The 15,458-nt window shown below is 41.5% G+C and overlaps 1 protein-coding gene across 1 annotated transcript in view; it reads left to right on the top strand.

The window, feature by feature from the left end:
• The first annotated feature begins 584 nt into the window (after nt 1-584).
• Nucleotides 585-15,458, top strand: part of SCUBE1 (signal peptide, CUB domain and EGF like domain containing 1) — a 306,573-nt gene continuing 291,699 nt past the window's right edge. Inside the window, exons 1-2 of the mRNA XM_026652281.1 lie at nt 585-672; nt 3,557-3,679. Coding sequence (XP_026508066.1) covers nt 585-672; nt 3,557-3,679 — 211 coding nt within the window. The remainder of the gene's footprint in view (nt 673-3,556; nt 3,680-15,458) is intronic.

Genomic DNA, 15,458 nt, shown 5'->3' with positions numbered 1-15,458 from the left:
TTCTACAGCACGATAGGGCCGGGGGAGGAGGGGGAAGAACGGTGTGTGTGTGTGGGGGGGTGTTATTTCACCAAGAAAAGCCCCCCTCCCACCAGATCTAAGTGAAAAGGGGTCAATTAGCCCCTTGAATATTTAAGAAAAAAAATAAACCTTTCCACTGAGTGTCCCCAGTGTTTAGTACTGAAAAAATGACTCGTGGCAATGAAACCAGTCACCCCCAGCCCCATCCTGTGTGCTTCTTACCTGTGGGAACGAGTACAAGGTAGCAAGGACAAGTGGGAGAATAGAGCGAAGAGCTGGGGGAGGGAAGGAATACAAATCTCTCCTAAAAGGCTCTGTGAAGAGTTCAATTCCCTCCACCAGCGGCCCCTCCCCTCTGCTGCCTTTCCACCTCCCCCTCCCCTCTCTCCAGAGCCCGAGGAGGGATTGGCAATTCCTCCCCGTCTGTCCCGCCCACCCCCCGGGTCCCTCTGCGAATCAGCGGGATGCTGTCAGCGCGTCAGTTTCTCTGGCTCCCCTCTGCCAGTCCCAAGCGCGTCTCTTATCAAAGAAACACACCAACTGCATTGACTCATATCATTATCATGGGGACTGTTTGTTTTTCATGGCACTTTTGTTTGTTTTTCGCTCTCTTATATACTGGCAGGTTTGCGGGAGGCAATGGGGTCCCAGGTAAGAGAGATCTTTCACCTACTCCTCTTTCTTTGCACTCGGGTTGTGGAAAGCAATTGCTGATGAAGGGACTGTATTTCTTCTTCTTCTAGAAAGGTGTGGGGAAGGAGGGAGGATTGAGAATAGACCTATTTTGCTGCTAATATTGCGAAGGGCTTTAAAAGTTGCTGTGAGGAGGAGTTGTCCTCTGTGTTTGATGCTCCTATATTCGAAGATACATTTTTGGAAGGATTTTTTTTTTAAAGTTACTTCCCATAAGTACTTGTGAAAATAGATAACTGGTGCAAATAAATCTAGGTTCTGTGCAAGGAAAAGGTTAGATATTGTATATTTTAAAGTTTCCCGAGTCTTTCCATTAACCTAAAGACCTGATATTACCCTCCACTTATCTTATACCTTTTAAATAGCCGCCCCCCCCCCCATAAAATATAAACTTCGCTACGTTGTAAAATCTCTCCATAGAAATGCTGTAAACCAGTGAGGGTTTACCCGGTTTGTTGGTAAAGATATATATAGCTCTTGAAGTTTGATTTAAAAAAAAAACTTAAGGTGGGATTTTTTTTAATTGCTTCTCCCAAAATATAAGGGGATTGATGAAGCAAAATGCACGATGCCCTTGTACAAATTGTTGTAGCCCAAGAAAGACAACGTGAAATTAGTAGGAGGGGAAAAGCTCATAATTGGTTTTGCCCTTTTCATTTGACTCATTGGCATTCACGCCTGACTCCCAGGCATCTTCTGGTTGCTGCGAAATGTCCCCCTTGGCTCAATGCAGTTTGAATTTTTGACGGCATTATAAAGAGCCCAGCTGTCACTTTTGCTGATCTTGACGGGAGATGGGTGCCAGTTTAATGATTCAAAAATATGAACCAAGGCATTTTAAAAAAAAATCTTCTCTTCTTTTTGTGCTTGACTGAATCTGTGCCTGATCTGAGCAAAATACCCTCAGCCCCCCTCCCCAAGTGAATTCACGTAAATCACAGCTAGATCTGAACTGGCTCAGCAGCTAAAATAAACGAAAGGGAAAGAAAGAAGGAACCCGATTACAGCAGCCCTGCGTTTCTCAAGGAGACACAATACTCAGCATTCGCGAGGGGAAAAAACTTTTTTCTTCCTATTCCTTTAAAAAATAATAATCCGGATTCCTTGTTGTTTGCTTGTTCAGATTCTTAAAGGAAAGCGAAGGTGCACCCTGAAAGCAATTCTGTCCTTTATTCCCCCTCTTTGCAAAGTTCTCTGATGTGTGCAATATCTGATTATTCGCCTCCCTCCAAATAGCCCCTCCTGTCCCCGGTGACTTTGAAGGATCCTTGTTTCATCACTGGAGATGGCTGAGTGAGCATTTCTGAAACAATTAGCGTTAGGATTTCAAGCTAACAATACAACTGTTTTCACTTTACTGCACCTTTTCTGAGGATCTGTTAATCTAATTGGCATGAAACAAACTGCACATGGATGTCACTGGATTCCTTCTTCCCTCTTCTCCCCCTCCCCCCCGCGTTACTTTATAAGCATAAATCCTAGCTTCACTTTATCGTGCTTTAACTGTTACCCAGATAATAAAATATTACTCCTGATCAGAGAGCTCCCTCTACGTCTGTGTGTGTGTGTGTGTGTGTGTGTAGCTAGGGAGCCCCAGATGTGCCTACTGCATTAAATTGTGAGGAAATCCATTTGAAGTGTATTCCCACTAAGGGGGATTTTCCTTATTGACATTAAGACAGCAATCAATAGCCCATGGCCACTTTCTTCCTTTAGCGCTGAGGCTTTGGAGGGCCAGTCTCCCACAGAAACTGACATTCTTCCAAAGGGTCAGTCATTTCCCTCCCCCTTGGCAACTTCATTGCCTCTTCTCAGTCACTTCATGCATTCAACTACAGTAGATGGAGAAAGGAGGAAGTGTATGTAGGTTGCGCTGGATTTTTAATTTTCCCACGTACATCCGCAGAACGTCAGTGGAAAGGGTTAGCTTATCTTTATATGTTCACTTCATTAACATTCCCTTCTTCTCAACCCATTCTCTCCCTCCTTCCCCCCTTTAAAAAAATCTAAGGAGACAACCAGTGTTCTTCATTGGGGGGTTACTTTTTTTTTTAAAGCAATCTTGTATCCTTGTTTAAAAAGTCTACACATCATTAAAGACTCTGAAAGGAGAACGTTCAGAAAGGTTGAACATGCGGTTTCTTTTAAATTAGTTTTGGGCTGTATATATACATTTACTGCAGGTTACTTTTCTCCCCACACATTTCTGGAGTTCCCTATGCTCTCCCATTCATTGTTGGGTGGTTGGTGTGGTTTTTTTTTTTTTAATTTTTTATTATTATTTTTTGGCCCCTTAATAAAAAAGGATTAATGTAGTTTGACTCTTCAAATATTTTTCTCATTGCCCTGCTAAGATAGTTTATTTAAACTGATGTCTGTCTTTCTAAATTAAAAAGATATGTTTTCTGGCAATATCCAAATTTCCTTTTCTGGGTCACTTAAACCATCTCTTATTTTGATTAGACAGACTAATAGAGTTGGTTAAAATTAGTGTGTACATTTTTCCAGTGTAGATCTACACTACAGACTGTGTAGATACAAAACTTCTAACACATGCAAATGATTTGGTTCCTAATGCATGTGTAGGATTTTTTGAGCCTTTAAACTTTGTGGAGGAATAAAACTAGCTTAAGAGAATTAAAGCTTGGAATATTTTTACACAAGTAAAAAAGAACAACAGCAACAATAACCAAATAAAATAAACCCCTCTGTTCATAGTGAGACTCAGAAGGCAGTCAACTAAACAGCTTCTTCAGTTGGAGTGTCCATGTAAAGGGTTTTCTGATCTCTCACTATTGAGATCTCTTATTAGATCTCTCATGTGTTCATTCTGTGATTACAGATGCTGATGAATGTGCCGAAGGGACAGACGACTGCCACATTGATGCAATATGTCAAAATACACCTAAATCCTACAAATGCATCTGTAAACCGGGTTATAAAGGAGAAGGGAAACAATGTGAAGGTAAGGATAGCTGCTCTTTCTTTTCTCTTCCCCCTCCTTTCTTATTTGTTTGCTCTGTAAAAGCTTCTGTAAATAGCTGAATTCCTCAAACGATTAATGTAGATTTACAGCTGCTTAACCTCAAATCTTGGTGTTTATTGGCAAGCATCCCCTGCTGCTTCTGCTAATTGTTCTGCTTCCACAACATAGTGTCCTACAGTCCGCTTTAAAAATAAAACCAGGGGAAATCGTCTTCTATCAAAACCAGTCCAGTTTTAAACAAAAATGTTCCAAGAAGCGCACGGAGGTGTTTAGTTTTCAGTGTTTAAAAAGGTCCTATTCAAATCACGTGGTCATAACCCTGGTGGAGAGGGATCTGAGCCCGGAACACTCCAAACAGTTTTGGCTGGTACTAAGCAGTGACCCTGAACTGCAGTGTGTGGTTACGGGGGGATGGAGGGGGGGAGTAGATCTCTAGACCTTCCTTTCTAATTCTCATATCACACAAATCAGTGATGGGAGAGACAGTTTATGAACTAGTTGTTATTTCTCTTTAAAATTCCCCACAGTTAAAGACAGGTAGTAACATAAGATGCTGTACTGAACCATTGGCCCATGTACTCCAGTGTCCCATTGCTAGCAGTGACCAGTACCAGATGTTTCAGAGGAAGATGCAAAAAACTGTAGGCAGTCATGGGCTAACCTGTTTCTCCACCCTCCCCACAAAGGTTTCCTCCTAATCCCTAATAGTTAGACATTGGCATAAACCTTGAAGAGTCCAGGTTTATACATCTTCCAAAGCTCTTTTTTACATATTTACTAGTATAGTTCTGCATGCTCTTGTTATCCAGGTAGGTATCCAAAGCTGTTTATTTAATGCTCATTAGCTTTTTGGGCTCAATGATATCTTGGGATAATGAGTTCCACAGGCACATTGTGTATCATGTGACAAAAATATTTTCTCTTGTTGGCTTTGAATTTGCTACCTTTCATTTTCATTGAGTGTCCCCTTGTTCTTGTGTAAGTGACAAATTCTCTCCGCCCCCACCCCCCTTTGAATTACAATGATTAAAAAGTTTGGGTAGGAAACCCAGTTGTCCAACATCTGATTTACTGATGTTATCAAGAGACTATAAACCTTCCTGAGTTTCTGGAACCTCACCAGGAGCCTGATCCAGCCCCCACTGAAGTCAGTGGAAGATCTGCGATGGATTTCCGTAGGACAAGGACTGTAACTGAGCAAAAAACCAAAACCAAAACCTTTGGGGGACTCTTAAAGTGATGTGTGTATATAAAGTGACTATGTGTATCTCTGGGTCTGTGGAACACCTTTCCTACTTGATCTGTGCAAAGCTATAGAATTAGCCTTTTTTAAAGCCCATTTTTTATTTCAAGGGGCCTTTGGCATGCCATTGGGTTTATTGTATTTATGCTGACTTTAATGGTGGCTTTACTTTCATCTTTAAGTCCATTCTAAGTGTCTAGGGTATTTTGATAGGCATTATATAAATTAATATTTCAAATGTTATAAATCCCATCTTGTCTTTTGCACTTCACCAGAAAGATCATTCTTTGTTGGCACCCCAGGATGCAGGGGTTTCTTTTGTTTTTTTTTTCACTTGTAGATGCTTAGCAGTGATATCAATTCCCTTCCAAATCCATATGTTTTTCTAGTGCAGTCTGCAACTTTTTCAAAATGTTTAGTGCAGTATACTGCCAGTCCATTAAAAAGATTAAAGACCTAAAAATGACTTTGCTGAAGTCCACGAAAATTTGAAACCACATATTATTCTCACTAGACTTCCAAAATGTTTGTTCAAGTGCTCTCATAAAGCATTTTTGTGGTTGTCATATTTTTTTGTCTTGGGCTTAAATTGACAGAAATAAATTCCTACTGTCCACCTCTTGGTGCTGTAGTGTCTCTGAACTGCTGTTTGTTGGAAGCCAGAGGTTTTTTTTTTCTTGCAAATAGATTGAGAGAATATTTATCCAGCTCCATTTTCCTCCTCCATTCTTATCTTCCAGACAATGAGTTCTACACTTAGAGAAAACCTAATTAAAGCTATTGCTACAAAAGATGTGATGTCCTTAGCATTGATCCTTGTTGCTGTACTGGCTTTCCACATCAAACATTTCCTTAAGCATTAACGACTCATATTTTAGATGTTGATCTGTGTTTAATGGTTGACCTGGCTGATATCCATATTTATTTAATACATATATTTTTCTTTGCCCGACGTACCTTGGCTCATTTAAAAAAGACAGCTCTGTGAGTAGTAAAGTACAGACTTCCCTGCAAAATTGTGTACAAAATGGAATTTGTATGGCTAATTTTAAACTCTAGTATTTGACGGTATTTAGCATCTGTCAAAGATAAGTAAAGTAGGCAAGGCAAATTTGGACATGTTCTGCATGGATGTTAAGTTGTTGGTTAATTCAGGTAAATTAATGTAAACTCTCTAAAATGTAATACCAGGGATTATGTACTGTGTATGATATATAACCTTAGCGTCTACTAATATTATGTGGATTGTTACGGTAAGAACATTGCAGCAGTTTTATATCCATCTTAAGTTCTTGTCTGATAGAAAATTTTGTTTGGGATAGGGGGACAATTTGACATATTTCAAATGTTTCCCTTCCTCAAACTTACCAATTCTTAAAATGCCTGGAGGTTTATTTTATAATACTCATATAACTCCTCTCAATTTGATGAGCTCAAATCACTTTACAATCATTCATTAATAAAGTTCCACAAGACCCTGATAAGGTGGGTGAACATCATTATGCTTTTTTTATAGAGAAGTATACTTGGGTAGAGGGAGGTTAAGGTAAGGTCACACAGCAACTCAGTGGCAGAGCTAAGATCTACCTCCCAGTCTGCTACTCAGCAAAAATAAATTAATTTTGCATCTTGAGGTCAAACTTACAAAAACCACAGAGAAAAATAGAGCAACAGCATTGATTGTTATGTAATACATTACTACAAGACAAATACTGCCAGTAGCCAAACTCTTGAAAGCTATTTTGTAAGATGCATGCGGTTATGCCTGTGATAACAAAGATAATTCTCCCAGTGAAATATGCCAAATAATAATATCTACAGTGTCAAAGCCAGAACTGGAACAATTAATTATTCTGACTCTTTATACCAAAGTTCTTCCAAATGGTTTTCGATCTACTGAAATTTATTACCTATGAAAACAAGAGGTCATTTTGAAAGATAATGTTGCCTCACTAAGTGTCCCTTACAAATGCCAGTGAGAACCATCATATATGTTGCTTAACTTCTTAAAAAAATGCAACACAGGGTAACTCTCTGATAGTGAAGTTGCTTTCTCCATTGAACCAGATTTTGCAAAATAAGCTGGGGTTCCCCATAACCGGAACTGCAGCTCACATGCTGTAATGAACTGAAACAAATCAAGATTTATAAACCATAAACAGAGGTCACTAAAATTGTTAAATATACTGTAAATGGGTTACACTGTGCATGGTAACATTTTTTCCTAGGGCCTGCCTTAAATATTTTTTTGAGTCAATGGAAATGACATTTTTGGGGACAGGGCAGGGATTGAAAACATACTTGATTTATGAATTTATAAAATTGGTCAGATACCCACGTTGTCTACACAAAAAATACAAACTCACAAATCTGGACTTATTTGTGTACTTTTTAAAATCTAGTCAATCATTTTAAAATAAAAAGGTGGGATCTTAATGTTAATACTTGCCTCTTCTGCTGTAGGAAAAGTGGAGCCCATTTTCTTGTGCTGGAATCTATGCATATGTTGCTACTCTATAAACAAAAGGGTTGGAAGAAGTTTACAGGTATAGAAACACTCTCTTGAGAACCTGAAGTCATCTTTTAGCAATTAAACTGAAACAGTAACTTTTCCTGCTGATCCTTACTTTCTCTGGGTGGGGATCTCTTGTCTGTACAGAGCTCCTCTAAACTTTGATTTTCCATGAACCTCAGTTGGACTGGGCTTCTCTGACTGTCCAAGTTTTCCCAATAAAGGGGAAAGGTCCTCCAATCCCTCTGTGTCCCTCACCCTCTTTTGTTCTCCCTAGTTTCGCATTTTCTGCTCCCACCCATGCTCCTGCTGCTCTACCAGATACGAAGACAGGAGCCACAAAGAGCAGTTCCTATGCCGTGGTTCAGCCTGCAACTTTGCATCCCCTTTGAACAAACTACCCAGTTTAAGGTGTTTAAAATATGCTTCTAGGATCCAAATATTAAATTATATGTTAATAACCACAAGTACCAGAACTGTGGCCTTATTCTTCTATTGTCTGAAGCCACTCCCTTTCTTTATAGCAATGTCACTTTCAACATTTTAAAATGGCATTAAACATATATACTCTGTGTGTGTGAGTGTGTTTGTTTAACTGTATGGAGCAACTATAAAGCTCCAATCCCATCGCTAGAATTGCTAGTATCCATTTTGGACACTATTGATATTTCCCACTGGCAGAAAAAATACCGTATGCCATGGAAGATGTCATTGATTGCAAGGGTCCTCTAGAGCTAGTGTCTCCACTTGAAGGCCCCATACTTGATAGCATATTTGTCCCAAATGGTCATGGGAAGGTATTTGTCTTTATGATATCAGTGCCTGGGAGTTCAACTTTCTGGCAATTATAATCAGTATTTCAAGATAATCTCCTAAAGGCTGTGCCTGTATCTGGCTACAAGTGACTTTATCTGATAGCCCGTTGAATTGCTTGATCCTATAGCTTATCTTTTGTGCTCAAGCCTTCCCTTCAGGTTGGTATTCCAGTTACCTTCACAGCTGGAAGGCCATCACAAGGAAGTGCTTCAGTTGCACCTGTTCTTCTTTTGGGCTTCATCTTCTATACAGAATCCTGTCTTCTACAATGTAAATTAGGTCATATTGGGAGGATGTGAGTCTTCCTGAGAGGAAGCTGTCAAGGCTAATTCTCCACTCTGGCACTCCGAGTGCAGAAGATGGGGGCCCGCAAGGATTCTAAAAATTAATACTGGCCACTCCAAGCTTGTATTAAACTGCCAAGGTTGCAGCTTTTCTCTGACCTTGGATTAGTAGATGCTGCCGCCGCCCAAGTGCAGAACACCTTTGAGAGCCCAGGAAGGCGCACTTCGGAATTACTTCCTGTGGGGGTACCCTCAAGCCCTTTCATCCTCCCTCTCCAGGGAAGAGCTGAGAAAGAAAAACAAAGGAAATCAACTGTTGCCACCAGCTAATTAAACAACATGTGCACAAACCTCTTAGGACACACAAATCCAATTCTGTTCTTAAAAAAAGGTAAATTTTATTAATTAAAAAAAAGAAAGAAAATACATCTGGAAACTCAGGCTATTGCTAGATTTAAAAAACCTACATGAATTAAGCACCTAGAATAGCTTTCTTGAGGTCCAGCTTAAAGTTTACAAGCAAAACAAAAGCACTTGGGGTTAGCACAGAGGAATCCAAAAGCCATAAAGAAATAAAAGGGATAAACCTAATCGCATCTTCCTAGACATTTCCTGATCTACTTACATATCTGGGGTTTTAAGTGAGTAGTTCTAGGTATGATACTGATGATTTTTTTTTTCATACCTGGTCCAAGCTTCTTACAGCATAGCTCTGCCCTGTCCGCCTCTCTCTGGAGAACAACAGACAGACAGACAAAGGGGAAGTTTTTTCTCAAATTTAAAAAGCTCTAGCCTTCCCATTGGCTCTTTTGGTTAGGTGCCCACTCACTTTCTTTTACCTATGCATAGCAGTGAGACTTTTCAACCTTTACAGGTAAAGCAAGTAGAGAACAGCTACCAAGAGGGATTTAATAGCTAACTGGCTGGCTGGGTGTCCATAAAAGGGAGCTACCCTTCCCCCCCTTCATTTATCACAGAAGGTCACTAAGATTTTCTCATGGCTTGAAAAGCTCTGCTCTGAGCTTTCTGACATGCAATAAGCTTTCCCTCTTGCTGCTGAGTTTCTACTCTTTTCCACAGCGACTTCATAGTCTCTCATCAGCTGTTCTTATCATTGGTCTACCTAGTTGGCCTGACTTTTAAATTTTTTTACTTCACACAGAATTAAAAAAAGTGTTGATGGTAGTTCTATGGTTGGCACATGTACTTTTCAATTAACATAATCCTTCAAATGTGAATTTTGTTCCTTTTGGTAATGTTCATAATGCTGCTGATATTTTTCTTGCTCGTGGTAGGGAGCGCAACACGAGCTTTGTGTCCCATTATCATTGCAAAATCTCTTGAATAGTTGATTCTCAAGTTCTCACTCACGGGTCTTCTCAGGACACCCAAATTGAAGGATAAAGTCTCTGAATAGTCAGTCAGCAGCTGTTGTACCTGATTGGTTGTTGGACAGACCTGAGTGTGATTTATTATACACTACAATGTACTTGTAGTCCCCTCCTTTCTAATGCATAAATGTCAGTGCAGATGACCTAGCAGAGGATAGTGGTGGTAATATTCTGCAAGGGGGGGCTTTTTCTGAAATGGTCCCCATTAAATAACTCACACATTGCTAATATACTCTAGTTCTTCATTTGTGGCTAATAGAATAGCTTTTGTGCTGAATGAAATTTTATTTATCATGTCACAGTAGAAACCTTAAGGCCCCAACCAACATTGGGGCCCCATTGTACTAGGCATTGTACAAACAGGTGCATGAGACAGTTCCTGCCTCAAAGAGCGCACACATTCACTCCCAAGATGGGCCTTATTCTCATGCAAAAGTTTATAGAGTTCTGGTAGCACAACATGGATGTTTTGTTTGTTTTTTCGGGGGAGGAGGAGGTTTGAATTCTTCCTCAATCTTAAGTCAGACTCATTCTTGTATCAAGAGCCTCACAGCTGGAGTCTGCTGCCATTTGTGTCCTACTAAGTGCTTACTTTCTGCCTTGCCACTCAGTTACTCATCTCAGTGAGGCTTTAGGGTTCTGTAGGGTTTCTTACCCTGTGTTACTTTGAGCACCTCTTGGCTGAAGGAAGGGTGTCAGGGGGAGAGGATCATCTCTCATTGCTGTCTGGACATGTCTGGAATAAGGAGCTGGTATACTTTCTCCTCAAACTGGGATTGTCTACGGGTCACCCATGGCCATTGTACTGACCCCAAGTATAGGTTATCCATATACAGAGAAAGAACCTGCACTGATGTTGAGTTTCCCCAGGCTTATGATGAAATTGAAATCTTTAATTCTGATACCCATCAGTAGCGCGAGGCATTTAGCTTTGTCATAGTCATTGCCTTTCAATATAGGCAGAAAAGTGTGGCGCACAGTACAGATAGAGCCTAAACTGTTCAGTAAGAATTTGCTTTAAAGCGGAGAATTCTGATTTCCTGGAATGCACGTGGCAGTACAATTCCTACCTGGATAAATGTTTGTGATCCAAAGGCTATTATGTGCAATTTATCCTCACACTGCTGATACACTAATGTCCCTAGCCCTTTAGCCAACACAATGATTAAAATGAATGGTTGGCTGAATTCTGACTGGGTCACAAATGGGGTAGATAAACTGTTAATCCGCATTTCCAACACCTCCTGGTGGCTTTCTGGGCAGGAAGCAAGTGGAAAGTTTCTTGTTCCCCTGTTAATTAGGCCCTTTTTAAAAGGGTCCCAGTAAGGATTTAGCAATTGAAGAAGTATCTAACGAACCCTCAGGAAATCTGTTAGCTTTTTCTATCTCATGGAATATAGCTCAGTGGTTTGAGCATTGGCCTACTAAACCCACGGTTGTGAGTTCAATCCTTGAGGGGGCCACTGAGGGATTTGGGGCAAAATCAGTACTTGGTTCTGCTAGTGAAGGCAGGGGGCTGGACTTGATGACCTTTCAAGGTCACTTCCAGTTCTATGAGATAGGTAATATTTCTGATCTCTTGTGTTCAGACTTTGAATGGTGGTGGCCGTATGTCAACTGTCTGCTCCATACCCTTCTCTTGAAATTAACCTTCCCAGCTACCAGATTTCTCTTTTTTGAGGTGGTCATGCTGACCATTTTTAATTTTACCCCATAGGTTTGCAATCTCTCAAGCACTTTTTAAAAATATTTTCCATGTACTGCTTAAAACCCTTGCTGTACATCAGGATGCCATCTAAAAATAGGTCTCTATGTTATCCATACAGTACTAGACAGCCGCTGCTTGCATTGGTCAATCCAATGGCAATACAGAGATCCACTCAGAGTTCTCATTTCGCAACTCCTGTTTTGATACCTCATTCTGTGTAGTGTGTTTCACTGCCACAGAAGGAAGGGTCATCACAATGGCATTCGGGACTCCCTTGAATAGAATGATGATGCCGTCTTTTCCCAGGACCCAAAGGTTGTTCCATCAATCCACTCTCAGCAGATCCTTGGTATTGGACCCTCTTTCCCAATGACACCACCTGATGTGGTAACACTGCTGTTGTTCTCTAGTTTCTGAAACATTAGGCATTTCTTCTTGCCTGTTTATGCTTTGTGTTTTCTGGCTGCCTTGGGATTGCTCTGGCTGGCTGCTTCAATCTGCTGAAAAGGCTCTGCCCCAGTGAATCCCCTTTGGTTGTTGATCCATCTCATTACAATAGATAAGGCTCATATCCTCAAGCAAGGTTCATCCTCTGGGACCTTCCAAATATTGCCTCATTTCAGCCTCAATATTATCACTGCATAACCTTGTCATTATTGCCTGTAAACATTTGCTTTAGGTAATACTTGGCTTGGTCAGATGCAGACATAATATGCTGCTGCAGCTCCTTCCAGCAAATTAAACAATCCAAAAGGGTTTCTCTGGGTTGCTGAACAGCTCTGGTCAAATGTTATTAAAAACTGTCTCCATCCTTTTTCTACGTATTGTGTCTTGAAAATCTGCTGCAGATAAGACTGAACTTGTATTTTCCCTGTAAGTACGCAGTTTCAGTCCTAAATTTATAGCCTTTATTATAGCTTTCTTAGTCTTTATACCCTTTTGTAACCTGGTCTCGGTTTGGTGCTTGAAGCTATAATAACTGGTTTGATCCTTTCTGATCTGGCTGTACAATAATCCTGAGCTCCTTAGGGAACACTAGGGTACTGAAGTTGCTGTACGTGTAGTTATACAGTTACAGGTCTTCTGATACGTTCCTGTATACCACTTAAGTCATTAATAGCGTGTGTCTGATTTTGGCATCACTCTAGAATTGTGGCTCTCTTGCCAGACTGGATCCCGTATATCAGAGATAACTGTTGTCTATTTTGGTCAAATAGATTTGCAGCTGGCCAGTTAAGCACAGACGAAGGGATATTCCATCATCTCCCAACTTCCTGGTGCTTTTTCCTCTAAGTATTAAATTCTTCCATCATTACTCACATTGAGTAGTGCCTTATTCTGTGAGCAGCTCCATTGATTTCAGTGAGAGCTACTTCCAGAGTGAAGTACTACTCAATATTAGGAAGTGTGTGAGAATGTAGCCCTGAGTGATCAGCTGCCCATCTGATCTGAGCACAATAACTCTGGTTTCTTCCTCCTGCTAGTCCCTGTTGATTTGAGAACTTCATGTATATCTCTTGTTTTAACCTAAAGAAAAGGTGTCTCAGTATCTAACAGTAAGGTTTCCTGTTCCTCTGCAATTTTTTCTCTATCTTGCACAGACTTCTACAAGTGTCTACCTCCCAGCTTTTCCATGAGATGAATTTCATGAGATTACTGGAGGTTGGAAGGAACATACAAGCACAGAAATGCTCTTTTGAGAATCTTAATGGAACTTCATTGCAGTGCAACTGAAACAGCTACTTATGGTAACTTTTCTCCTGCTGTTCCTTTAATTCTTTGAGCAGGGCTCTCCTCCCTGTGCAGGGTTCATTTGAACCTTCAATTTACTCTTTTGGATTGAGCTATTTTGACTGTTCCACAGTTTATACAATAAAAGGGGTGTGCCTCCCTTTTATTTATTTTCAGGTCCTCTTTCCAGCCCGCAACTCATTCTTCCTACATGTAAGTAGAGTCAGGATGAGCTCTACCCTGACATCTGGTGGTGAATTATGGCGAGTGTGGAAAAGAACTCCAGGGGCTGATCTTATTTGCATAGGCACACCCACTCGCCTGGCAGGAAACACAGCAACTGAAAGTGGTTACTTTGGCTGGTGTGGGATCCCCAGTTTCTCTATTATTGGGGCAGGAAGAATAAAGTTTTGTTACCCTGATTCTGTGAATCAAGGCCAGTGGAACTGTTGTATGACAGAAGGACTGAGTGAATCTGTCACCATTACCTAAGTAGCATTTGCTTGTCAAGGGGCATGGGTTACAAAACCCAGTGAATGGAGAGAGGATGGGGACAGGTATTTGTACCTGATGGTATGGGCCCCCTCTGAGGGTCCGAAACACCAATTGCACCACCTCCTCCCTCCACTGTGGAATATCAGAGCTAACTTTGATTCCCTTAGGAGTCTAGTTACAGGCTGCTGAGCTGAATTCACTTTGGGCCAATGGTGCACCAGCACTGGGGCTCCCCTACTATACTATGAGCTGAAATCGCTAAGAGCTGAAATCACAAAAGAGCTGATGTTATTAAGAGCTGAGATCACTGAGGCTATGTTAACTAGTGGGGGAGCCTGAAGCTATATTGCTCAGCAGCTGGTGGAGCAATTTGTGGGGACGACTGGAGGAGCAGCGAGCGGTGTGGAGCCTTGCGGGGCCGGTTGGAGTGGCCCAAGGAACGGCGAGCGGAGCTGTTTGCGGGGACGGCTGGAACGGCTCACGGGTCGGTGAGCGGAGCGGAGCGGAGCGGAGCAGCTTGTAGAGCGGAGCAGTTCGTGGGATGGCAGGAAAGTGGACTGGCTCGTGGTAAAGGCTGCGGCGGAACCCCCACGGAGAAACAGACGGCTGGCCAGCCTCGGATCACGTAAGGTGCCCCTTAACACCCTGCGTGCCCCCCCCTTTACTCTGGGGCTGCACTGACCAGGGGCAGAGACTTTGGGGGTTGTTGAACTTTTGGGACTTTGGGTGGTTGCTGGACCCCAGAGACTTTGGGGATGTTGGACTTTGGGGACTCTGGGTGATTTTTGGGTTGCTGGATTCAAGAACCAAAGGGAAAGGACACAGCCCAATTTGCTGGGGTGGGTTTTGCTCATGGTTTGTGTTATGAATCCTGTTTGTGGTGTTTTTCCAATTTTATGCTGATGTCGTTTACCTCATGTCATTAAACATTTTCTGCTACACTCAGACTCCGTGCTTGCGAGAGGGGAAGTATTGCCTCTTAGAGGTACCCAGGGGGGTGGTATGTAATTGTCCCAGGTCACTGGGTGGGGGCTCGAGCCGGTTTTGCATTGTGTTATTGAAATGGAACCCCTAGATACAGAACCCGGCCCTTGTTGCTGCCAACTTAGATGGGCAGAAGGGTTACATACATGTCAGAGCACCACCGTGGTCTGCCAGATGGGAGCTACCTTGAACAGCTCCCCCAGTGGCCTAATTTGGAACTCTCCCCTTTTTACTTTGAACAAAGTATTTTCTCCTAACATTTTTTCAAAACTTTGTCATACTCTACTATACTCTAAACAAATACCAAGATTGGGAATGTGGCCTCATTTGTCAAAGCCCTACACCTATTTGTCAATATGGAAAAATATTTTTCCAAGGACGCTTTTCTAAATAGCTGTTAAGCTCCCGATCTGCCAGATAGTTATATGTATACTCTAGAAACTTATTCACATATAAATACAGATAGCTGGTCACTGCCTCCAGTTATTGAGCTATGGGATCCCAGGTGGCCAGCTAGGATGATGTAAAATAAGTATTCAAAAGAACTCTATCCCTTTCCCCAAATGTACAAAGATACAGTGTGAGATGTCTGCG

The sequence above is a fragment of the Terrapene carolina genome, unplaced genomic scaffold (genome assembly GCF_002925995.2).
Source record: "Terrapene carolina triunguis isolate 2854851 unplaced genomic scaffold, T_m_triunguis-2.0 Scaffold112, whole genome shotgun sequence".
In the NCBI taxonomy this organism is placed as follows: domain Eukaryota; kingdom Metazoa; phylum Chordata; order Testudines; family Emydidae; genus Terrapene; species Terrapene triunguis.
Note: the sequence above shows the minus strand (reverse complement) of the source record. Positions and strands in the feature narration are given on the sequence as shown.